General features: G+C 44.6%; 1 protein-coding gene across 1 annotated transcript in view; it reads left to right on the forward strand.

Annotated features, from left to right (window-relative positions):
* LOC128514120 (B-cell receptor CD22-like) overlaps positions 1–26,163 on the forward strand; it is a 38,607-nt gene that overhangs the window by 7,319 nt on the left and 5,125 nt on the right. Inside the window, exons 4-8 of the mRNA XM_053487818.1 lie at positions 1,602–1,958; positions 2,252–2,539; positions 3,126–3,386; positions 4,866–5,126; positions 11,363–11,623. Coding sequence (XP_053343793.1) covers positions 1,602–1,958; positions 2,252–2,539; positions 3,126–3,386; positions 4,866–5,126; positions 11,363–11,623 — 1,428 coding nt within the window. The remainder of the gene's footprint in view (positions 1–1,601; positions 1,959–2,251; positions 2,540–3,125; positions 3,387–4,865; positions 5,127–11,362; positions 11,624–26,163) is intronic.

Below are 26,163 nucleotides of genomic sequence, written 5' to 3' on the forward strand. Positions count from 1 at the left end.
GGAAAACATCAGAAGGGGGGGTTGCGCAGGTGCGGCTGCCGCGACAGGAGGCCGCCTAGCCGCGTTAGCAACAGCTGCGCGAAGATCCGCGTTCTCCCGCCGGAGCTCCGCAACATCAGAAGAGGGGGGGGGGGGTTGCGCGGGTGCGGCCACCCCGACAGAAGGCCGGCTAGCCGCGTTAGCAACAGCCGCGCGGAGATCCGCATTCTCCTGCCGGACGTCTTGGAGGCCCTGGCGCAGATTAGCGAACTCTCCGGTTAGCTGATCAATAAGCGTGGTGTGCTGATCTACCACGTTGCAGAGGCGCGTGTGATCCGCCGGGTTTACCACGGAAGGCTCAGTCATTCTGTCAGAGCGAACTAACCTGAAGTGACCAGAAGACGAAGCTTACCGTTTAGCCCTTTGTAGCGTGGATGGTAAACCTAAACACAGAAGCAAGGGAGTAGGCAGGATAACCACACGAATTAGTCTAAGGACTCTTACAAAAGGGGAGCAAGGGAAAAACACAAATTTAACCCACGTCCTATAAACTCACACTCAAATCAGAAAGCAAAACACAAGAAAGTGAGTACTCACGAATTGGTAGACGAACAGCCTGAACCGACATGGGCGAAACTCAATGACTGAGCAATGTTCCATGGGTTGTTTTTATACTTCTTTTATACTTCCTGGTTCGCGACCGCATTACTTTCGGGTCCTAGTGCCGGTTGCGGATTGAGTGTGTATGACAAGTAAACTTTGGAAATTAAACAAACCTTTCATTTAAAGTATATTTTCCAATAATATATTTTTTAGAAAGTGTACTATAATACAATTATTTTTAAGTATATTTAGAGTATAATTCCAAAATCTGGTAAAAGCATGATGTTAGTACTTTTTTATACATTAACTGATGGTACAACTTTTTGTTACTATATTTGCAATATACTATCGAGGATTTTAATATATTTGCAACACACCAAAGTGTATTTTTTTTTCACTAGGGAAAATGAATTTTTTTTTTTTCACAGGGGGAATTTTTAGTACAGGCTGTGAAATTTGGAAAAAATGAAAAGTCAGATTTTTGCTGCATAGTATGTACGTTAAAATGCATTTTTATGATTTATAAATACTACTAGTATATATTCTATTAGCTGCTTATGTACACAGATAATGGGAAAAAAACTATCATACATTATGTTTAAATATTAAAAAGACATTTATAACTGATGTTATACTCAGGCCTACTGAAACATGCAGGCCAAGTTCAGGAACAAGTTTTGAATTATGAGACTAATTATGACACTAATTATGAGACTAAGGCTAGAATTTTAAGTTTTAAGTAAGATTTTAAAAGCACGATTCTGATATTAAAGTAAGAAAAAAGTCAGAACTAAATACATTTTTTATAGTGGCCTTAATCCTCTTTCATGGAAACAAAACAGTAAACCAAATAAGTATGCAACAATCATGCAATCTGTCCAGAGTATAATTTCATTTCATACTCAAAGTTATGAAAGTTTTTCCTTAAATGCTGCACTGCTAACTGTTAGATGCAAACCTGCAATGCCATGAGTTGTGATATAAACAATAAAAAAATAATGTTTATTTTATCTTCTCAGCTTCACTGCTAGTTGGTGTGTGCCACTGCTGGTGGGTGTCCGTGGATTCAGTCAATGCCGTCAGGGGTAGCTGTGTGTTGGTGCCATGCCGCACTGCGGCTTACAGTAAAGTCGCCTGGTACAAGTATGCGAGATGGGGATACCCAACTGTGTACTCAAATGAACGCAGTGAGATATTAAGTGAGTTTAGTGGAAGGACATCAGTCCCAGGATCTCGTTATAGTGGAGACTGCAGTTTAAGGATTAACAACGTCCAGGACAGTGACAGTGAGGAGGGCCTGTACGTATGGGTCTGGGATAGAGATGGGTACAACCAAGGATTTTATGAAGATCATCAAATCATCAACATATATGTCTGTGAGTATACACATATTATACTGTATTAGGGTTACTGCATGCTAATGTGTGAATAGTTTAGAGTGCACCTATGCAGAATTCTAGAGAGATTTTTTACCACCTCAAATGCAAACATATTGATACTATATTTTATATTATAGATATTATCATAAAAGACGCAGTGGCTGGTTTCACATGAGCCTTAGCAGTTGTACGATAGAGTAGACATGGTTGGTGGATGGGAATTGCTATTATTGTGTTAGGTGTTAATTCGTCCTATGATAAATCTTACAAACACATATTTTTTCTCACAGGGGATCCTACAGAGCCTGAAATATCTGTTGAAAGCAAACAAGTAGAGGGCAAGCCTTTCACTGCAACATGCAAATTCCGCCATTCCTGCCGCTCGTCTCCACCACGGATTTACTGGTACGGTGCGAGTCCCATTTCTAATGCGTTTACCAACACGAAGGACTGGGAGGAATTTTGGGAATCTCAGGCCACTGCTACATTCAATGTTACTCAGGACACAAGTCTCAGGTGCAAGAGCTCTCTCAGTGGAACATCTTACTGGAGTACTTCAGTTTATATCAATGTCTTGTGTAAGTAAAGTTTGTAAGAATTATTTCATATTGGATATAAAATTAGAAGCCTTCTAACAGTTGTAAAAAATAGTTTGTCATTGGTTAACTTTACATCTCATTATTTCATGTGATCCTGTCATTTTAATATACTGTATTGTCTTGTGTTATCATGCTAATATTTAACACCACATGATCTTTCAATCTGCCTAATTTAGTAAAAAGTATATTTCATACACTTTTCCAGATGGCACATAAGCTATACGTTGCAATAAATTAATTTACTTAACACATACTGTATGCAAAAAAATCATGTTTTTTTTTTCGTCACTACATTAAGCTGTACTGAATATATTGTATCTACGAAACAGAGCTAGTATTCAATAAAATAGTCAAAATATGTTTGTTAAATATGTGAAATTTTATCATGAGTTATTATATCATAAATAACATAATGCTTTTTTTTAGACTTATTTCATTAATGTCTACAAAAATGTCTATGACTTCAAGATCTTTAACTGAATTGTATTATAAAGTGAATGTTTATACAATAAAGTGTAGAATATAAAAATGATGCTGCATTCGTTATCACACTTTGTTTCATCAGATGCACCCAGGAATGTAAGAATAGAATACACAAGAAGAAGTCCTGTAGTCGAGGGTGACAAGATCTCACTTCAATGTACCAGCAACAGCAACCCTACAGTCACAGCCTATGAGTGGGTCGTCATCCAAAACACCACCACCACCCGCTACAGAGAAAATCCTCTTGTCCTTCAAAATGTCAGGAGAGACACGTCTGTCTCCTGCAGCGCCACTAACTCTGTTGGAACGGGCCGATCACAACAGTTATCTCTCAGTGTCAATTGTAAGTAGCAGCTATCCATCAATCTTTTTTTTAAGTAATCATGATTTGATTGGATTTTACTTTAAATAAAAGGGGTAAAATTAAGAAATAAACTTTAATAATTAAGTCAATGTCCGTGGTGTAATATGTAAAAAATGCAAAATACTGCAAGACAGTAGGCAAAATGTGATAAACACTACAATCTAACGAGTCAATTTAAGGTTGGCATTTAAAGTGCTTTGAAAAAGCACATCTGCTTTTTTTTTGCAGATTTTTTAAATCAATTAGATTATTAAAATAAAAATAATATTACACAAAGATAACCTGAGTAAATACAAAATTGTTTTCAAATGATTATTTTATTTATTTAAAAAAAAAAGTAATTGGCCCATAACTGATTGTGCTACTCTTGTTTTAATTCAGTCACATTAGACAGTTTTCTAATATGAACTGCTTGTTTAAAGATCATGAAAATATTTAAATCCAGACTTTGACTAGGCCACTCCAAAACCTTAATTTTGTGTTTTTAAACCATTCAAAAGGTGGACTTGCTGGTGTGTTTTGGATTATTATGCTGCTATAAGTAGCCCAAGTAGAGCGCAGAATTCTTGGTTTTTGTTAATTTTCGCAGCTCCAGACCATCACACTACCATCACCATCTTTGTCTGAATTTTTAAGAAATTTGGAAAATGTAAGACGAGCTTTTATGTTCTTTTTGGTCAGCAGTTGTTTTTAAATTCTCCCATGGATGCCATTTTTGCCCACAGTCTCTTTTTCATTGTTTGAATCATAAACACTGACCTAAACTGGAGCAAGTAACTCAAGGTTTAGATGTTGTTCTGTGTATTTTTTTAAGAGCTCCTGAATGAGTCGTCGTTGTGCTTTTTGAGTAATTTTGGTGAACCAGCCAGTCCTGGAAAGGTTTAACATTGTTCGAAGCTTTCTCCATTTGTAGATAATGGCTCTTACAGTGGTTTGCTGGAGTCCCAAAGCAGGCATAATGAACTGCTATTAAGCACTAATACTGACAAATGTTAGTATATTTCGCATTTTGTGTTTAAATGCTAAAAACCTCTCCTTTACTGTAAGGACTTCGTCGTTTAAATGATTATGTCAAGAAGAAAATTAAAAAAATTCTAAGAGAGGCAGCAATCTTCAACATGCTTGAAATGACCAAATAATTTACAGACAGACAGGGTTGACAAATATACTGACAAGATAGGCAAGTGTATGAACATTATTCCTTGTGTTGCTATGGCAAGAGATGTACCAGTTTTTGTCAGGAATGGCCCTTTGTTATATATTATGTTACTTAAATGTACATATTAAAAATTGTTAAATTGTCCTAAATTATTAATACATAATTTAAAAAAATGATAAGACTAATAAATTAATTAATATGGTTAGGGGTCATTTGCCTAAAACAATTCCCCTGTTTTAAAGGACATCAACATGAAGCTGTACTTATAACCATATTTTACATTTATCCCATTTCATCAGATGCTCCAACGGATGTGACAGTAGATTACACAGGAAGCAGCTCTGTGGTCGAGGGTGGCCAGATCTCCTTTACATGCACCAGCATAAGCAGTCCTGCACCCACGCACTACAAGTGGCTCGTTTCCCCAAACAGCATCACCTACAGCCCCAGTGGAAGTACTGTTGTCCTTCAAAATGTCACAGGAGACACGTCTGTTTCCTGCATTGCCACTAACTCTATCGGACAGGGTGAATCAAAGCAGTTGTCGCTCAATATCCATTGTGAGTAGTCTTGAAGTGTTTTGCTGTTAAGTTTCTTTTAAAAAGTATTTTTTTAGTGATCTGTCTTAAAGTGGCAATCCAGGTTAACATTAGTGTTCCATTTGTAACAGTCCTTTATATTTTCAACATGGGAATGGAGGAAGCATGGAGACATTTACTTTAATATTGCAGAAAAAAAGATGCTGGTGAAGGAACAACTACTGTATTTAGAGCAGTTAGAATTTACAGTAGGTACACAATTAGAATGTCTATTACCGCTGCAGGAAAAACGACAGCACCCAAAATAAATCAGTTGCATTTCAAAGTCAGTCGTGAAATGACCGCCAGGTGGCGCAAAAAAGTGACTTTTCTCTCGCCGCAGTTTTAAAATACAATTTATTCATAAAAAAAAAAATTTGTATCGAAGAAATACAATAGTGATGGTAATTTCCAGCAGAGGCTGGGGCATTGCCTTTGTCTCTTTCTTTCTTTTCAGCACTTGTCTTTGGCTTGTATTTGTTTTTTGGCCCTGATACCTTACCGGTGCTACATAAATGATTGCACGAAGTGCAGAGGTATCAGGACCCTTATATAGACACACCGCCAAATGCGGCATATTCAGGCTGATTGCGCCGTTGCCTGGCAACCGGGTGTCTATAAATGGCCGTGCCTTTGCCTGTTTAGAACGTTCCAAACAGTGCGAAGCAATTTTGCACGGCTCTACCCCTTGTGAGACCCGCATCGTTACAGTTTATTCATTATTTTCTCGTTTCTTCAAAAGGCAGACTGCTAAAATGTTCGAAACATTACTGTTATTGTGTCACAAGTCAAGAATGCGTGTGTATACAGCTCAAAACATTCATCCATTTGGATGCGCCAAAGATTCACTTTTTTTATACGAATTACAATCTAAACAATGGATTTTTTTCCCGTTAGTTTATATAAAAGAGGATATTTTGCTTTATATAAGTACACTCAACAAAAATATAAAAACACAAAAACACAAGCATGGCTGAATGACATAGACATCTGCTGACGCAGTAGAACGTCCTGACAATGTTTTAACTTTATGGTCATTTATTTCAGTAATACATCTACTACAAATTTAAAGAACATAAAATATAAGATGACACAAAACACTACATGGAAAGCTTTTCTATTTACACATGACAAAATCTAAAGGCAGCATTGACATTTACTTCGCTTAAATTCGATCCTAATAAGATTTGATTTAATTTGAATTCCAAATTTGTACTATAATTTTAGTACTGTGATTATGAATTTGTTTAACTTTGTTTAATGTTTCACTTGATTTTACTACTGTATGTGCAGCTCTAAAGAAGCGTGGCTCATTAATCCTTGAAAGAATGAACTGAGGCCTGAGGCGACAGTCTATAGTTTTATAGCGCCACTTAGCGGTAAAAGCCAGCAAACGCACAAACCCCAATGCTGCTGCCGTGCGCCACGGCGGTAAAACCAACATTCCAATTGAGTACCTACTGTAAGTGAGAACTGGAGCAAACTAGTATTGCCAATGTTGCAAAACATTAAATGTACTGTAACTACTGTAGATACAGAGGGGCCCAAAAAGAATTTACAGTAGGTACACAATTAGAATGTCTATTACCGCTGCGGGAAAAACGACAGCACCCAAAATAAATCAGTTGCATTTTAACGTCATTCGTGAAATGACCGCCAGGTGGCGCAAAGTCATTTCTCTCTCGCCGCAGTTTTAAAATACAATTTATTCATTTAAAAAATTTGTATTGAAGAAATACAATAGTGATGGTAATTTCCACATAAGTACTTTATACAACAAACATGATAACTCTGAACCAAAGCTATTGATATAACTAGCTGGTTATTTTGACCCAACAACTGATTTATGTTACATGGCGCGGTATGAAGAGCTGCACCACAGGATGTTAAAATGGTCATAAGAGCCCTGACGCAGAGCTTTAGAGGGGATCAATGAAATAGGAGGCTGTGAGAGTGCTTGTGATACGCACGGGAAGACCTCCCCGTTTGGAGATGGCGAGGGATTATTAACTAAGAGAACTTAAAAGGAAACAAATGAAAACTAATAACGCAAAATTAAAAGAGCTCCGCTGTCTACATAAGAATGGACGGGGATCTGGAAAACAAAACAAAAACTATATACTTTCGGGGCGATTGCTCTTACCGAGGATTTATGGTAAAGAGAAAGGAGTTGTGTTTTGTGTTACTTTATACTTCACCCGAGAGAGCACGCTCTCCCTCTCTCTCTCTCGTCGGCGTCTTAAGGAGGCAGGGGCTGGGGCAATTGCACGCTCCCTCAATGCTTGTGGCATCTGTGGCATTTTGCTGTGAGACAAAACTGCACATTCCAGGGTGGCCTTTTATTGTAGGCAGTATAAGGTACACCTGTGCACTACTCATGATGTCAGATCAGCATCTTGATGTGGCACACCTGTGAGGTGGGATGGATTATCTCAGCAAAGCAGAAGTGCTCACTATCACACATTTAGACTGATTTGTGAACAATGTTTGAGAGAAATGGTAATATTGTGTATCTGGAATGAATTTTAGATCTTTAAGTCCATCTCATGAAAAATCGGAGCAGAAACAAAGGTGTTGCGTTTATATTTTTGTTAAGTGTATATATTTTTTCACGTCTGTGAGGCAAGTATTCACAAAGTTTCGGTTCATTTTCTGACTCACTCAAGTTCACCAAAAACAATAAAGAATAGTGCACCTGGTTTGCTTTCATTATTTTACAATTAAATAAAAGAAAAATAACAAGTCTTTGAGGGTCAGAAATCTGGCTGATAAGTAAGTGATCAAATACTTATTTGACACAGCAATTCACAATAAATTTTAAAAAAATCATACAATGTGATTTCCGGATATTTTTTTTTTAGATTCTCACAGTGGAAATGCACCTATGCTGCAAATTTTAGACCCCTCCATGATTTCTAACAGAGCTAGGTAAAAGAACTTGCAAAATCACAAGGTGATCAAATACTTTTTGATCTCATTGTATATAGTTTTCGCACATTAATCTGGCAAACTTTTTCTTAGCACATGATATAATCTAATATATATATATATATATATATTGTAGCGTTTTTACGCCGGAAGGAATGCTGGAGAGACGAGTGAGCTTATTTGCTACCGAATGCAATGGCTGGGAGTACTTTATTAAGCACACAGCATGTAAAGCATGAGCAGCACCTTCACTCAGGAGCCTACATCCAATTCAGCACTAGCTTGAACTGAAGCACATTTCACACGTCACACACCTCAACACACACACAACAGGGCCGAAGTCACTAACCCAAACACCTTTCCCCATCATGGTGAACACACCGACATTCCCGCAAAGCATGCTGGTCGTCAGCCGCCGCCCCGCCCACGCCACACTGCCCCCACCCGAGCTGTGACCGTCCCTGGTCACCATGAAGAACTTTGTTTCGGAAGCGTGGAGGCGGTCGGCGCTGGCGGTGGGAACGCCGGCGTCCTTTGGCAGGTGAGGGATGAACGCAAACGTAGTCCTGAGGCGGTCCGGCCTCCACAGAGTTCAATGTTTCCCCGGCGTGCGGCTGGCAAGGCGCAAGACGGTCCCAGTGGAGCAAAACTCGTGCCCGCCCCGCCAACCGCATCCGGTAGATGACATCGGAGAGCCGAGCTATTACCGTACAGGGGCCCACCCAGTGAGACACACGCCCGGCCGAGAGCCCCCTCCTTCTCCTTCCGGAGGAACACACCCACACCTGCTCGCCAGCAGCAAAATCTCGCCCCTGGCTGTGAGTGTCCACGCCCATTCGCCCCATAGGTGCCCCCACCCGAAAGTCTTGCAGCGGTGCCCGCGAGCGCTGGGTGGGGCCCTTCTGCCTGGCGATGAGCGGTTCACAGTTCAGCTGTGAGACCGGCGAGACCGGCGGAGCGACTGCGGGTGACGCTCTGGGTGACGCAGTAAGACGGCTGCATGCTGGCTTGGACGGCTGATCACCACCGGAGGGTCTGGAGGGCTGCACAGGGGAAACGTCCTGCGTCGAGGATTCTACGTCGGCTACCGGGAGTTCCATTTCCCGGTGTGCTGCTAACCTGTCCGGCTGTGGTTTGGGTCCAAGCAACCTGGCTACCCCGAAGTTACCACGCAGAGTTCCGCTGGACAAGTTCAGCACCGCACCCCATCTATCCAAAATGTCCAACCCCAAAACGCAGTCCTCCTCGACACTCCCCACTAAGAACTCGTGTGCGTAAGTTCGACCACCCACCTGGACTAGCACCGTGCGACACGCCCGTACCTTGACGCAGCCCCCAGCAACGGTGCGGATGCTGAAGGCAGGATCAGGCCGTCGGCGAACACGCTTGCTTTGCCCCAGTACTCCAGAGCGCAGCAGCGAAACAGTGGAGCCGGTGTCCACGAGCGCCCACAGTAAGACGCCATCCAGCACACAGTCAATGTAAAGCCCCGCGCGGCTTCCCAAGTGCCCTCCCGGCGCTAGTTTAGCGGCTGCTAGTGTACGCTGTCCCGTGCCTCGGCCTCGCCGCGAAACGTCGGAGAGTTGCTCGTTGCCTAGCCGCGACGGGTAGCCCTGTCCCCGGCTAGGTTCACGAACCGAGCGCCACTGAGCTGCGGGCGGTCGCTCGGCTCTTTCGCCGTGATGTACCGCCGATATGGGCTCAGTGCGCTCGGCCTCGCGCAGCGGCAGGTCGCTTTGCCGGCTAACGGCGCGCAGAGCTGTCTCTTGCTCCGGCGCTTGCGCAGCGCCAGCCTCCGCCCCGAGATCCAGCGCCGGAATTTTCACCTCGCCGCTCCGCGTTGGTTGCCGTGGTGTGCTCGCTTTAGCGCCGTCGGGAAAGCGCTTCTTCTTCGCGAGTAGTCGCTCCGCTACTCTGCGGCCCGCTTGGATTTTCAGAAGGTCCTCCGTTGTGCGCTCAAACCCGTTATTCTCCATCCCATTTCTGACACCAATGTAGCGTTTTTACGCCGGAAGGAATGCTGGAGAGACGAGTGAGCTTATTTGCTACCCAATGCAATGGCTGGGAGTACTTTATTAAGCACACAGCATGTAAAGCATGAGCAGCACCTTCACTCAGGAGCCTACATCCAATTCAGCACTAGCTTGAACTGAAGCACATTTCACACGTCACACACCTCAACACACACACAACAGGGCCGAAGTCACTAACCCAAACACCTTTCCCCATCATGGTGAACACACCGACATTCCCGCAAAGCATGCTGGTCGTCAGCCGCCGCCCCGCCCACGCCACAATATATATATATATATATATATATATATATATATACATACAGTATATATATATATATATATATATATATATATATATATATATAAAAGGTTCTATATTTAACTTAAATTTTAAATCTAATGTAATTTTAGTACTGTGATTGTAAATTCGTTTGATTTTTTTAACTTGTATTTCATAAGGTTTTGCCAGTGGTGGTACAGCTCAACGGGGGTCATTATTTATTAAAGAAAATTATGATGATCATAACAGCCTACTGCATTTCATTCTTATGATAACACAAAAACACAAGCAGGGCTGAATAACATAGACATCTGCTGACGCAGTAGAACGTCCTGACAATGTTTTAATTTTATGGTCATTTATTTCAGTAATACACCTACTACAGATTTAAAGAACATAAAATATAAGATGACACAAAACCCTACATGGAAAGCTTTTCTCCATTTGTGGATAATGGCTCTTACAGTGGTTTGCTGGAGTCCCAAAGCAGGCATAATAGACTGCTATTAAGCACTAATACTAATAAATGTTAGTATATTTCGCATTTTGTGTTTAAATGCTAAAAACCTCTCCTTTACTGTAAGGACTTTGTTGTTTAAATGATCATGTCAAGAAGAAAATAAAAAAAAATTCTAAGAGAGGCAGCAATCTTTAACATGCTGGAAATTAACTAAAAATTTACAGACAGACAGGGTTGACAAATATACTGACAAGATAGGCAAGTGTATGAACATTATTCCTTGTGTTGCTATGGCAAGAGATGTACCAGTTTTTGTCAGGAATGGCCCTTTGTTATATATTATGTTACTTAAATGTACATATTAAAAATTGTTAAATTGTCCTAAATTATTAATACATAATTTAAAAAATGATAAGACTAATAAATTTATTAATAAGGTTAGGGGTCATTTGCCTAAAACAATTCCCCTGTTTTAAAGGACATCAACATGAAGCTGTACTTATAACCATATTTTACATTTATCCCATTTCATCAGATGCTCCAACGGATGTGACAGTAGATTACACAGGAAGCAGCTCTGTGGTCGAGGGTGGCCAGATCTCCCTTACATGCACCAGCATAAGCAGTCCTGCACCCACGCACTACAAGTGGCTCGTTTCCCCAAACAGCATCACCTACAGCCCCAGTGGAAGTACTGTTGTCCTTCAAAATGTGACAAGAGACACGTCTGTTTCCTGCATTGCCACTAACTCTATCGGACAGGGTGAATCAAAGCAGTTGTCGCTCAATGTCCATTGTGAGTAGTCTTGAAGTGTTTTGCTGTTAAGTTTCTTTTAAAAAGTATTTTTGTAGTGATCTGTCTTAAAGTGGCAATCCAGGTTAACATTAGTGTTCCATTTGTAACAGTCCTTTATATTTTCAACAATGGAGTGGAATGGAGGGAGCATGGAGACATTTACTTTAATATTGCAGAAAAAGATGCTGGTGAAGGAACAAATACTGTATTTAGAGCAGTTAGAATTTACTGTAGGTACACAATTAGAATGTCTATTACCGCTGCGGGAAAAACGACAGCACCCAAAATAAATCAGTTGCATTTCAAAGTCAGTCGTGAAATGACCGCCAGGTGGCGCAAAAAAGTGACTTTTCTCTCGCCGCAGTTTTAAAATACAATTTATTCATAAAAAAAAAAATTTGTATCGAAGAAATACAATAGTGATGGTAATTTCCAGCAGAGGCTGGGGCATTGCCTTTGTCTCTTTCTTTCTTTTCAGCACTTGTCTTTGGCTTGTATTTGTTTTTTGGCCCTGATACCTTACCGGTGCTACATAAATGATCGCACGAAGTGCAGAGGTATCAGGACCCTTATATAGACACACCGCCAAATGCGGCATATTCAGGCTGATTGCGCCGTTGCCTGGCAACCGGGTGTCTATAAATGGCCGTGCCTTTGCCTGTTTAGAACGTTCCAAACAGTGCGAAGCAATTTTGCACGGATCTACCCCTTGTGAGACCCGCATCGTTACAGTTTATTCATTATTTTCTCGTTTCTTCAAAAGGCAGACTGCTAAAATGTTCGAAACATTACTGTTATTGTGTCACAAGTCAAGAATGCGTGTGTATACAGCTCAAAACATTCATCCATTTGGATGCGCCAAAGATCCACTTTTTTATACGAATTACAATCTAAACAATGGATTTTTTTCCCGTTAGTTTATATAAAAGAGGATATTTTGCTTTATATAAGTACACTCAACAAAAATATAAAAACACAAAAACACAAGCATGGCTGAATGACATAGACATCTGCTGACGCAGTAGAACGTCCTGACAATGTTTTAACTTTATGGTCATTTATTTCAGTAATACATCTACTACAAATTTAAAGAACATAAAATATAAGATGACACAAAACACTACATGGAAAGCTTTTCTATTTACACATGACAAAATCTAAAGGCAGCATTGACATTTACTTCGCTTAAATTCGATCCTAATAAGATTTGATTTAATTTGAATTCCAAATTTGTACTGTAATTTTAGTACTGTGATTATGAATTTGTTTAACTTTGTTTAATGTTTTACTTGATTTTACTACTGTATGTGCAGCTCTAAAGAAGCGTGGCTCATTAATCCTTGAGAGAATGAACTGAGGCCTGAGGCGACAGTCTATAGTTTTATAGCGCCACTAAACGCACAAACCCCAATGCTGCTGCCGTGCGCCACGGCGGTAAAACCAACATTCCAATTGAGTACCTACTGTAAGTGAGAACTGGAGCAAACTAGTATTGCCAATGTTGCAAAACATTAAATGTACTGTAACTACTGTAGATACAGAGGGGCCCAAAAAAATTATACACACAATATTGTATATGCCTCTTTTCTGACGGTCAAATGATGTTATCAACTATGGTGCGACTACTGACATCTTTAGAGGAAACATAGTACTGCACATTGCTGCTATAATTTAATTTGAGTTGTTTAAAAAGGCATAAATACCAACTGTTGAATCTTGTATACACTTTTGGGCCAATATATATATTGTAACGGGTTCAACCCATGCTGCACGGGGCGGGTGGCTTTTCTGGCTGGGATTGGGGGCCTTAACACAGTCCTCCTCGTGGCCTTCTCCTCTTTGTTGGCTAGGCCGCGAAGACGGGCTCGGTGCAGGAGGATAGCACGGAGATCAAAGGGCGGAATTACAGTGTCCTTTTTACAGTCCCTCGGAGCGTCATATCGCCCCGCTCGCTTCCTACTCTCTCCTACTCCACTGCACAGCTCTTTACAATCTCTCCGGACCCCGGACTAAACTCTGCACCTTGCTTTTATAATGCGCAGCAAGCCCGAGATCCTATTAACGTTAATTATTGCCAGCCCGCCCAAATAGGCGGCTCCGTTCCATTGCATACCTGCAAAAGGGGGTGCCTCCTATCTAGGGAGCCTAAAGAGTGAGCGAGAAGTGATAATAGATTTGGGCGAGACAATATATGTCATTTATTTCTTTTCTCTTAATAAGTCTGAATATTGTTATTGACTAGACGAGTTCTCGGTTTTATTCGTGTAAAAGCCAACAGGCCTGTTTAGAGTTTGTTTAGTGGTTGAGTGAGAACTGAGTGTTTTCTTGTGTATTTTACTGCCGTTTTTTGTTAGTTTATATGAACTCAAAATGTGGTGGATTAAGACGCTTATTTTTGCGAGAAGAGCTAGGAGATAGGTTAAATTGGGCGAGTAGTTTAAATTTTTTTTGTGCTGATCTCCGCCAAATTGGATTGCACTTTTTTGCACTCTTTGAATTGATGTTTTTTTTTTCAGTGTGTTGAAAGAGAAGGCACTGATTATATTAGGTGTTCATCTGAGAAGTTGTCTCATGTTTGAGATTACCATTTTTTTATTGTTTGTTTAATGGCATTGTGAATATACATATAGGCCTATATATATATATATATATATATATATATATATATATATATATATAGTGGAACCTTGGATTACGAGTAACGTGGTTTACAAATGTTCCGCAGGACCAGCAAAGATTTTTAAATAAATTTTGACTTGAAAAACGAGCATTGTCTTGGTTTATGAGCACCGAGTATCATGTTTCACGCATGCGCTTCTAGTTTTGATGCCGAGCATCGCGCAATTTACAACTGAGCCAAAGGATTTTCTCTCTTTTGCGCTGTGGAATCGTCTCCCCTGCTGGGTCTTGGTGCTTGTCTCATACTGGTATAATCAACATCCGTGTAGCGTGTACTGGTAACTATAACACTGTGACCACGTGTGTGTGTAAAACATATTCTCAATACAGAGGTTAAAAATCTATTTTCTTCCTCATTCCGTAATTTGACACTGTGCTGGTGTGTGTTTTACAAAAACACACAAGCACAGAAATGAAGGCGAGAGACACACTCTGCTCTCCGAAGAAACTCAGCTCTGTCGCTAATCTTTTCAGGGGTAAGGTGCTGGTTCATTTGTTTGTTTTACTTTACAGCAGTGATTCTGTAAGTCTGCGCTCACACTAGTGTCATGAGCAATGTTTATTGCTCATTTTCAGATAAAACAGTGTAGCGGGAGAGAGACGTTGATTTATGACCGCTGTTTACGGAAGTGTAGTCCAGTGCGGGATATGCATTGTGGGTAATGCAGTCCGGTGTGTGTGAATGCGAGATGTAAGCTACTGTAGGATATAGCGCCTGAGTTTTGTTCTTCAGTAGTTTATTTAAGTGCAGGATACACCCGAAAGTTTGTACTATAACCTGACATTATTTATATATATATTATAACATATATTATGTTTAACTGAAACCTGGATTAAAGAGAACAGGTATGTAGCTCTAAATGAAGCTACATACACCAGCCTCGGCTAACTGGTAGAGGAGAAGGCGTCGCAATTTTTTACAACAATAATCTGGCTATAGTACAAAAACACAGATTTAAATTTAATGCATTTGAAATTCTCTATAGTAACAAAGTTAGCTCAGACAATTCCGCTAATCATCATTTACAGACCCCCAAGGCCGTACTCTGAGTTTCTCTGTAAGTTTGCAGATTTCCTCTTAAACCTAGTCATTTCTGTAGACAAAGCATTAATTGCTGGAGATTTTAATATTCATTTTAGGAATCCAGAAGACCCTCTGAGTCCATACTGCACTCAGTAGGAGTAAATCAGTGTGTAGTAGGACCCACTCATAAAGCAGGTCACACTTTGGACTTAATATTATCCTTCGGATTAAGTATAAGAAACATAATTACAATTCCACAGACTGAAGTTATCTCAGACCACTGTCTTGTCTTGATTAAAGTGTTGTCACGAGCCAGCCACCTCCTGCTAACATCTCACAATCCTAACTCCACCCCGGAGTTTTCAGCACGCCCAGCGTTCATCACGGCACACCTGGATCTGATTACGGATCACCCCTAGGCTTTAAAAGCAAGCTGAGCGCACCTGTTGGTGCCGCAGTGTCTCGCTCGTGTGCCTTACGTCTTTGTGATTATTATTGATTTCTTGGATTTTGTCTCGTTGCCGACCCAGCTCCCCTTTGGACTCCTCTTTCGTCTCGTCCCTTCTGCTTATCTTGCCTGATTCTCGGACTGATTCCCGTGTATGACCCTGCCTGTAGTAGTTTCCTGATTTCTGTCTCGCCCTTTGGATTTGTTTTGTTCACGCGGCTGGATTTACTGGTTATCGACGCTTACCTGGTTAAAGACGCCGACTGTGTTCTTCGGTCCACGGCCAGTGACGCACCCCGCCGCGGCGCAAGAAGACTTCCGCTTCTTCGGAGGACCTCCCTCGACGCGCGCCGTGCCCATACTTCTCACGGACGTAAGTCAAAACCCCTGCACCTCTATCCTCGACCGCAACGCGGACCCACATCAGGAATCCGCATAGCGCTTGGCCCCTCTCGGCGCTACATCCGAGGATAATTCGTGCGCTCCCACTTCCGGGTTCACGGAGGATCCCCTGACGTCGTTGCCCGGACTCCCGCTACGTCACAAGGTATTTCCCAAAGCATCTTGTGCACGCCTTGAATGACTCTCTCTCTCACACACACACACACACACACACACGCGCGCGCCGCCCCCTGCTGCGCGCTTACTCTCTCTCACACACACACACACACACACACACATACTCGTGCCGCCCCCTGCTGCGCGCTTACTCTCTCCCACACACACACATACTCGTGCCGCCCCCTGCTGCGCGCTGACTCTCACACACACACGCACGTCCCCTGTGGCTGTAACTTAACCCTTTAATCCCCTAATAAAATCCCTTGAGATTATCTGTGTCTGCTATTGGGTCTTTTTCCCTCTCCTGCCTTTTCCCCCTCCGTGACAGTACACTGCGGCCATGGCAGACCCAGCAGACACTTCTTCCCCCAGGGCGGGCCTCCGCACCAGACTCCAGTCCAGGACGAGTAACCGATCCGAGGCTAGGCTTCGCCAGACCGTCGCCCAACAGGGTGCTCTTATTAATTCTCAGCAGCAAAGCCTCCAACAGATGTCACAAAGTCTGTCACAGTTGTCAGCCCAGTTTCAGCAGGTCTGTTCGGTTCTCCCAGCTACACTCGCACCCCTGGCTCAGCATGACCGCCCAGCACGGCACGAACCTCGCCTACCGAACCCTCAACCCTACGGCGGAGACCCTGGCACCTGCCGCTCATTTTTATCACAATGCTCTCTGCTACTTGAACTCCAACCCTCGGCTTTTCCTACGGAGCGCTCTAAGGTGGCTTACATAATCACCCTGCTTACGGAGAGAGCCCGGGAGTGGGGAACGGCCGTCTGGGACGCTAACGACCCTTGCTGCGCCACCTTCAGCGCCTTCACAGAGGAGATGAAGAGAGTGTTCGACCGCTCCCATGTGGGAAGGGAGGCCGCTAGGCAGCTCTTGGAGCTTCGTCAGGGTCCCCGATCTGCTTATGACTACGCCATTGAGTTCCGGACCCTGGCAGCCGCCGCTCAGTGGGACACTCAGGCGCTTTACGATACCTTCCTGAACGGGCTCTCTGAACCAGTTAAGGACCAGCTGGTGTCACAGCAACTTCCTGGAGACCTGAATGGGTTGATGGACCTAGCAGGGCGAGTGGACTCACGCCTCCGACGTAGGCACCGCACTTTTAGCCAGACTGGGCAACGGGTTGGAACTTCCTCACTGACCATGCCAGTTGCCGCCCCTGCGGAGCCCATGCAGATCGGACGAACCCGGATCTCACCAGAGGAACGGCAACGCCGTATGCAGGCGGGAGCATGCCTCTACTGCGGTCAGGTTGGGCACTTGCGTCTGCAATGCCCAGTAAAAGCCAGGCCCCCCCAGTGAACCTAGGCACACTGGAGGGGCGCACCCAAGAGCAGCTGCCTAGGGGCCGTCCAGTCCTGCCCGTCACGCTCTTCCTGGGTAATCAGCCCCACATAGCCCATGCCCTCGTCGATTCCGGTTCCGACCAGAATATGATCAGCGCCACAAGGGTCAAGGAACTATGCATTCCTACTCTTCCCCTGAACATTCCATTGTCCGTCCACGCTCTTGATGGAACGCCACTTCCTCCTATTACCCGACGCACCACTCCGGTAACCCTAAGGACCTCTGGGAATCACTCGGAAGAGATCTCCTTTCTCGTTATGGACAGAGCTCAGTGCCAGTTGGTGCTTGGTCGTCCGTGGCTTGTTCGTCACAACCCGCGCGTGGACTGGAGGAACAATACCATACTCGAATGGAGCCCTCTCTGCCTGGCCTCTTGCCTGAAATCTGCTCTTTGCCCCACTGTAACATCAGGACCTCCTGAGGACTTTCCCGACCTTTCCGTGCTCCCTCATGACTACATCGACCTCAAGGCTGTGTTCAGTAAATCCCGGGCCGTCTCTCTTCCACCTCATCGTCCGTACGACTGCGCAATTGACCTCCTGCCTGGCACTACCCCGCCCCGGGGCCGTCTCTTTTCACTTTCACATACTGAAAGGAGGGCCATGGACCAATACATCTCTGAGTCATTAGCCGCCGGCATCATTAGACCATCTTCATCACCCGCTGGGGCGGGGTTTTTCTTTGTGGCCAAAAAAGATGGTACCCTCCGTCCTTGCATAGACTACAGGGGGCTGAATGACATCACCGTAAAGAATCGGTACCCCCTGCCACTGATGTCCACAGCCTTCGACCCCCTGCAGGGGGCCCAATTCTTCACGAAATTGGATCTTCGCAGCGCCTATCACCTGGTCAGGATAAGAGAAGGGGATGAGTGGAAGACCGCCTTTAACACCCCGTCGGGTCATTACGAATATCTGGTCATGCCGTTTGGGTTAGCCAACGCCCCGGCCGTGTTCCAAGCTCTAGTCAATGACGTCCTCAGGGATTTTATAAACGTCTTTGTCTTTGTATACCTAGACGACATCCTCATCTTCTCGCGTTCCCTGGAGGAACACAAGATACATGTCCGTCAGGTTCTCCAGAGGCTGCTTGAGAATCAGCTGTTCGTCAAGGTCGAAAAATGCGAGTTTCATAGTAGCACAGTCTCCTTCCTGGGCTTCATTGTTGCCCCGTCTAGGATACAAATGGACCCTGCCAAGCTGAAGGCAGTCACGGGCTGGCCTGCCCCAACAACACGCAAGGAACTTCAGCGCTTCCTGGGGTTCGCAAATTTTTATAGGCGGTTCATCCGCAATTATAGCTCAGTAGCCGCTCCACTCATCTCGCTAACTTCAGCCAAGGCCCCATTCATCTGGTCGGAGGAAGCGGCTAGGTCCTTTCAGGATCTGAAGAGGCGATTCACTTCGGCTCCTGTTCTACTTCAACCGGACCCACGCCTTCAGTTTGTGGTTGAAGTGGATGCCTCCGACTCGGGCGTTGGAGCAGCCCTGTCTCAGAGGTCGCCCAAGGATAATAAACTGCATCCGTGCTGCTTTCTCTCCCACCGACTTTCTCCGACCGAGAGGAACTACAGTATTGGCGACCGGGAGCTGCTGGCGGTGAAACTCGCTCTGGAAGAATGGAGGCACTGGCTAGAGGGCAGTGAAGTTCCATTCCTGGTTTGGACGGATCATAGGAATCTGGAATACCTCCGTACCGCCAAACGCCTAAACTCTCGTCAAGCAAGGTGGTCCTTGTTTTTTTCACGTTTTAACTTCTCCCTATCCTACCGTCCGGGATCTAAGAACACGAAGCCGGATGCCCTCTCTCGCCAGTTCTCTCCTGCCAACGATCAGGCACCCGAAGCCACCGTCCTGCCCCCTCATTGCCTCGTGGGAGCGGCGCTACTGGAGGTTGAATCGCGGGTCAAGAACGCGCTTTATCAACAGCCGGGCCCCTCACAGACACCAGAAGGCAAACTCTTCGTTCCAGAGGCAGAACGGTCCCACGTCCTGGAGTGGGGACATAGCTCGAGACTGGCCTGCCACCCCGGTGCGGCACGCACGCTGGCCTTGGTTCAGCAACGATTTTGGTGGCCCACCATGAGAGAGGACACTCGTCAATTCGTTAACGCCTGCGACTCTTGCGCCAGAAGCAAGACCAGCAATAAACCCCCCGCTGGCTTCCTTAGACCCCTTCCGATTCCTCGCAGGCCCTGGTCCCACATCGCCCTCGATTTCGTCACGGGACTCCCTGACTCGGAGGGTAACACCTGCGTGCTCACGGTGGTGGATCGCTTTTCCAAGGCAGCCCATTTCATCCCACTATCTGGACTCCCTACAGCCAAGGAGACAGCCGAGCTCCTAATCATGCACGTTTTCCGGCTTCATGGACTCCCCACAGACATCACGTCGGATCGGGGCTCCCAGTTCACCGCCCGGTTTTGGTCTGCTTTCTGCAGATTAATTGGCGCTACCCCCAGTCTATCTTCGGGCTATCACCCACAGACCAACGGCCAGGCGGAGAGAGCCAACCAGGATCTTGAAACAGCCATTCGGTGCATGGTCACAAAGGAACCCCATTCCTGGAGCCGGATGTTACCATGGATCGAGTACGCCCACAACTCCCTACCCACATCAGCCACGGGTCTTTCCCCCTTTCAGTGCTGCCTCGGTTATCAGCCTCCTCTGTTCCCGTCCCAGGAGGTGGAGGTGGAGGTTCCTTCAGCCCAAGCCTTTATTCGTCGGTGTCGGAGAACATGGCTAAAGGCGAGATCTAGGATTCGCCGGACCGTTTCAGCCTTCAAACAACAGGCCGACCGGCGCCGCTCCAGGGCATCGTTATACCGCGTGGGTCAAAGAGTGATGCTGTCATCCCACTACATTCCACTCAAGACGACCTCACGCAAACTGTCTCCCCGATTCATCGGCCCATTTACCATCACTAGAATCATCAACCCCTGCACCGTCAGACTTCATCTGCCTTCCACCATGCGTCGGATAAACCCTTCCTTTCATGTATCCCAGATAAAACCCCTGGCCTCATGCCCACTGAATCCACCCACCCGCCCGGCTCCTCCTCCCCGTCTTATCGATGGTAGCGAGGCCTTCACTGTGAGCAAGCTTATGAAGGCCAGACGACGGGGCAGAGGCCTCCAGTACCTGGTAGATTGGGAGGGATATGGCCCTGAGGAGAGGAGCTGGGTTCCTTCCAGATTCATCTTGGATCAGTCCCTTATTGATGACTTCCACCGCCAACACCCCAACGCACCGGCCATTCCGCCAGGTGGCGTCCGTAGGAGGGGGGGTACTGTCACGAGCCAGCCACCTCCTGCTAACATCTCACAATCCTAACTCCACCCCGGAGTTTTCAGCACGCCCAGCGTTCATCACGGCACACCTGGATCTGATTACGGATCACCCCTAGGCTTTAAAAGCAAGCTGAGCGCACCTGTTGGTGCCGCAGTGTCTCGCTCGTGTGCCTTACGTCTTTGTGATTATTATTGATTTCTTGGATTTTGTCTCGTTGCCGACCCAGCTCCCCTTTGGACTCCTCTTTCGTCTCGTCCCTTCTGCTTATCTTGCCTGATTCTCGGACTGATTCCCGTGTATGACCCTGCCTGTAGTAGTTTCCTGATTTCTGTCTCGCCCTTTGGATTTGTTTTGTTCACGCGGCTGGATTTACTGGTTATCGACGCTTACCTGGTTAAAGACGCCGACTGTGTTCTTCGGTCCACGGCCAGTGACGCACCCCGCCGCGGCGCAAGAAGACTTCCGCTTCTTCGGAGGACCTCCCTCGACGCGCGCCGTGCCCATACTTCTCACGGACGTAAGTCAAAACCCCTGCACCTCTATCCTCGACCGCAACGCGGACCCACATCAGGAATCCGCATAGCGCTTGGCCCCTCTCGGCGCTACATCCGAGGATAATTCGTGCGCTCCCACTTCCGGGTTCACGGAGGATCCCCTGACGTCGTTGCCCGGACTCCCGCTACGTCACAAGGTATTTCCCAAAGCATCTTGTGCACGCCTTGAATGACTCTCTCTCTCACACACACACACACACACACACACGCGCGCGCCGCCCCCTGCTGCGCGCTTACTCTCTCTCACACACACACACACACACACACACATACTCGTGCCGCCCCCTGCTGCGCGTTTACTCTCTCCCACACACACACATACTCGTGCCGCCCCCTGCTGCGCGCTGACTCTCACACACACACGCACGTCCCCTGTGGCTGTAACTTAACCCTTTAATCCCCTAATAAAATCCCTTGAGATTATCTGTGTCTGCTATTGGGTCTTTTTCCCTCTCCTGCCTTTTCCCCCTCCGTGACAAGTGTCTCATTATAATAATGTGCGCACAACACCGTGCTACCACCTTAAACGTACATTCACATCAAATACCACACAGAGCTTTATCGATAATCTCCCAGAGTTATCAACTTTGATTGGATCGCCATTTGACTCCACAGAACTCGATCAAGCGACTGAATATCTAGAGTCAACACTTCGTTATAGCTTTGATAATTTAGCTCCAGTTAAAAGAAAAATGATTAGAGATAAGAAACTCGCTTCTTGGTATAATGACCACACACGCACTCTAAAACAAACTGCTCGGAAATTAAAATGCAAATGGCGTCAAACTAAATTGTTAGTTTTCCAAAGAGCATTGAAGGAGAGCATCCTGAACAATAGAAGAGTTCTCAGTGCTGCTAGATCAATGTATCTCTCCACTCTTCTAAAAAATAACAAAAATAATCCTAGATTTTTATTTAATACCATAGCTAAATTAACTAAAAACAAGACCACTGCAGAAATCTCCACAACAACAACATACAGTAGTGAGGATTTCATGAACTTTTTCAATAACAAAATCATAAATATTAGGCAAAATAATTCAGGCTTTGAAACCAGACAATTTAAGTGATACAGATGATACATTTATCTCACCACATCAGAACCTAGAATACTTTACTCCCCTAAAAGCGAGAGAACTAATTTCACTCATCTCCTATTCAAAATCGTCAACCTGTGAATTAGATCCTATACCGACACATTTTCTCAAGTAGATAGTTCCAGCAATAACAGAACCCCTGTTGAAAGTAATTAACTGTTCACGCAGCAGTGGGTATGTTCCTAAGTCCCTTAAAATAGCAGTTATTAAACCACTAATCAAGAAACCTGACCTTGACTCCTGTCAGCTTTCCAATTACAGGCCGATATCAAACCTCCCCTTTATCTCTAAAATTCTGAAAAAGGTAGTATCACAGCAGCTATGTTCATATCTACATAGAAATAGCATACATGAACTGTATCAGTCAGGATTTAGGCCTCATCACAGCACAGAGACAGCAGACATTAAAGTAGTAAATGACCTCCTAGTGGCCTCTGATCAGGGTTGTGTCACTATACTTGTGTTATTCGACCTCAGTGCAGCTGTTGACACTATTGATCATAGTACTCTCCTTCACAGATTAGAAAATGTAGTAGGAATTAAGGGAATGGCCCTCTTATGTCTCAGTTGAGTTTGGTGTTCCACAAGGTTCTGTTTTAGGCCCACTGCTTTTTTTCCCTTTACATGCTTCCTCTGGGCAACATAATTCGTAAACATGGTATTAGTTTTCATTGTTATGCTGATGACACACAAGTGTACGTTTCAGCAAAACCAGATGAGAAAAAACAGTTTACTAAGGTTGAGCAATGTGTGCAGGACATAAGAGATTGGATGTTAATTAATTTCCTTCTGCTTAATCCTGATAAGACAGAAGTTCTAGTCATAAGACCACAAGCAGCTAGAAGTAAGCTTTCTGATCACACTGTGATTTTAAATGGCCTTTCTGTTCCATCAAGTGCAACAGTAAAAGACCTCGGTGTGATTATAGATTCCAGCCTTTCATTTGAAGCACATGTAGATAATATTACCAGGATAGCATTCTTTCACCTCAGAAATATTGCCAAGATAAGAAATATATTGTCACCAAATGATGCAGGAAAACTAGTTCATGCTTTTATCACGTCTAGGTCTGGTTGTTTAACAAGGTGCTTAAACAAGCTTCAATTAGTCCAGAATGCAGCAGCGAGAGTCCTCACTCGAACCAGAAGATACGAGCACATCACCCCTATCTTATCCACATTGCATTGGCTTCCTGTGAAGTTTCGCATCGATTTTAAAATACTACTCTTGACATATAAAGTATTAAATTGTCTTGCGCCGCAGTATCTGAGTGAACTGCTAGTGTCTTACAATCCACCGCGCCTACTTCGAGCGAAGGCTGCAGGCTGCTTGTCAGTACCGCGTATTATGAAAACTACAGCAGGGGGCAGAGCTTTTTCTTACAAAGCCCCAAAGTTATGGAATAGTCTTTTAAATAGTGTACGGGACTCAGTCACAGTCTCAGTGTTTAAGTCCAGGCTAAAAACCTATTTATTTAGCCAAGCATTTTTGTAAATAGATTAGCCTTAGGTAAAAGAGCAGATCTGGGGGACTCATGGACATAGAGTATTAGGTGAACTAGTGTGTTTAGATGCTGTCTTTCCCACTCTCATTGATCACTCAGGTTTGTTGACGGTAAGGTGATTGTTTGCTTTACATCTCTAAAAGCCCTCATGTTTGTGTTACCCCTGGCTCTCCCTTTTTAGTTATGCTGTCATAGTTAGTCTTGCCAGAGTCCCTACTTGCACTCTGCACTAAATATACATTCACCTTATACATTGTTCGACTGTGACCATACCCAACTGTTATTTCTCCATCTCTTTTGCTCTCTCCTTTTCTCAAATTCAAATTTCAAATTCAAATTTTATTTGTCACATACACAGTCATACACACTACGAAATGTAGTGAAATGCTTATATAAAAATCGAATTATACTGTACAAATTGAAATACTGTACTGAGAAATATACTGTACAAATTGAAATATACTGTACTGGATGTGCAAATATGCATAGAACAAAGTGTCTTTGTGCAGAGGTTATTAAAGTGTCTTTGTGCACTGGTCCAGGATGTAAACGTAAAACATGTAGTGTAGTTGTGAAGGTAGGTGTGCAAAGTTATTAAAGTGTCTTTGTGCAATGGTCCAGGATGTAAGCGTACAACATGTAGTGTAGATATGAAGGAAGGTGTGCGTGTAATTGTCCATAGTGTCCATGGATGTAAAAAGATTGATTGATCAATTATGAAAAGATTGTGTTAGTCCTGCATAGTGGTGTGGTTGTGGTTGAGAGACCTTATCGCCTGCGGGAAGAAGCTCCTCCTCAGTCTCTCTCTGTTTCCTGACGCCACAACAGTGTCGTCAGCAAACTTGATGATGGTGGTGAAGTTGGTAGTGGCCACGCAGTCGTGGGTGTACAGAGAGTACAGCAGGGGGCTCAGAACACAACCCTGGGGGGCTGCAGTGCTGAGAGTGAGGGAGGCTGAGACATGTTTGCCCATCCTTACTGCCTGTGGTCTGCCAGTCAGAAAATTGGAGATCCACTGACACATTGATGAGCTGAGTCCTGGGTGCTCCAGCTTGGTGGTAAGTGTGGAGGGAATTATGGTATTAAATGCAGAACTGTAGTCGATGAAGAGCATTTTCACATAATTCCCCCTCCGAGTGTCCAGGTGAGTGAGAGATGTATGGAGGAGATGAGAGATTGCATCGTCCGTGGAACGGTTTGAACGATAAGCAAACTGTAGTGGGTCCAGTGTGTCTGGTAGTGAAGAGATGATGAAGTCTCTGACCAGGCGTTCAAAGCACTTCATCACTACTGAAGTGAGGGCTACAGGGCGATAGTCATTGAGGGAAGCAGGATGAGGTTTCTTTGGGACAGGAACAATGATGGACTCTTTGAAGCATGTGGGGATCACCGACTGAGATAAAGAGATGTTGAATATCTCAGTGAACACAGGTGCCAGCTGGTCTGCGCAGGCTCTGAGAATACGGCCTGAGATGCCGTCTGGTCCTGCTGCTTTCCTGTGTTGATGAACGCGCTTCCGGTGCTGGCAGTGACTTGCTGTCTGCAGCCGTTAGCGCCGCTAGCATTAGCATCGCTAGCATCTTTAGCTGCAGCCTCGAAGCGAGCATAGAAAGTGTTTAGCTCGTCTGCCAGAGACACGTCTGCGTTCATCATACCGGATGTTGGTGCTTTATAATCCGTTGTTGTCCTTAATCCCTGCCACAGGCTCCTAGAGTCACTCTGTTAGAGTTGTGACTCTAGTTTCCTCCCGTAGCGCTGCTTCGCCTTTTTCACCTCCTTCCGTAAACACACTGACGTCATCATCGGAGCTGTTTCTGAACATGTCCCAGTCTACGTCATCGAGTGCGTCCTGTAACACGGCCACCGATTGGTCCGTCCAGCGCGCGACCTCCCTCTAAACTGGAACTTCCTGTTTCAGCCTTTGTTTGTATTTTGGCATGAGGAAGATGGCGGCGTAGTCGGATTTACCAAACGGTGGGCAAGATTGTGCCTTGTAGCCGTCCTTGACAGTTGTATAGCAGTGGTCCAG

This window comes from Clarias gariepinus, chromosome 26 (assembly GCF_024256425.1).
Source record: "Clarias gariepinus isolate MV-2021 ecotype Netherlands chromosome 26, CGAR_prim_01v2, whole genome shotgun sequence".
Lineage (NCBI taxonomy): Eukaryota > Metazoa > Chordata > Actinopteri > Siluriformes > Clariidae > Clarias > Clarias gariepinus.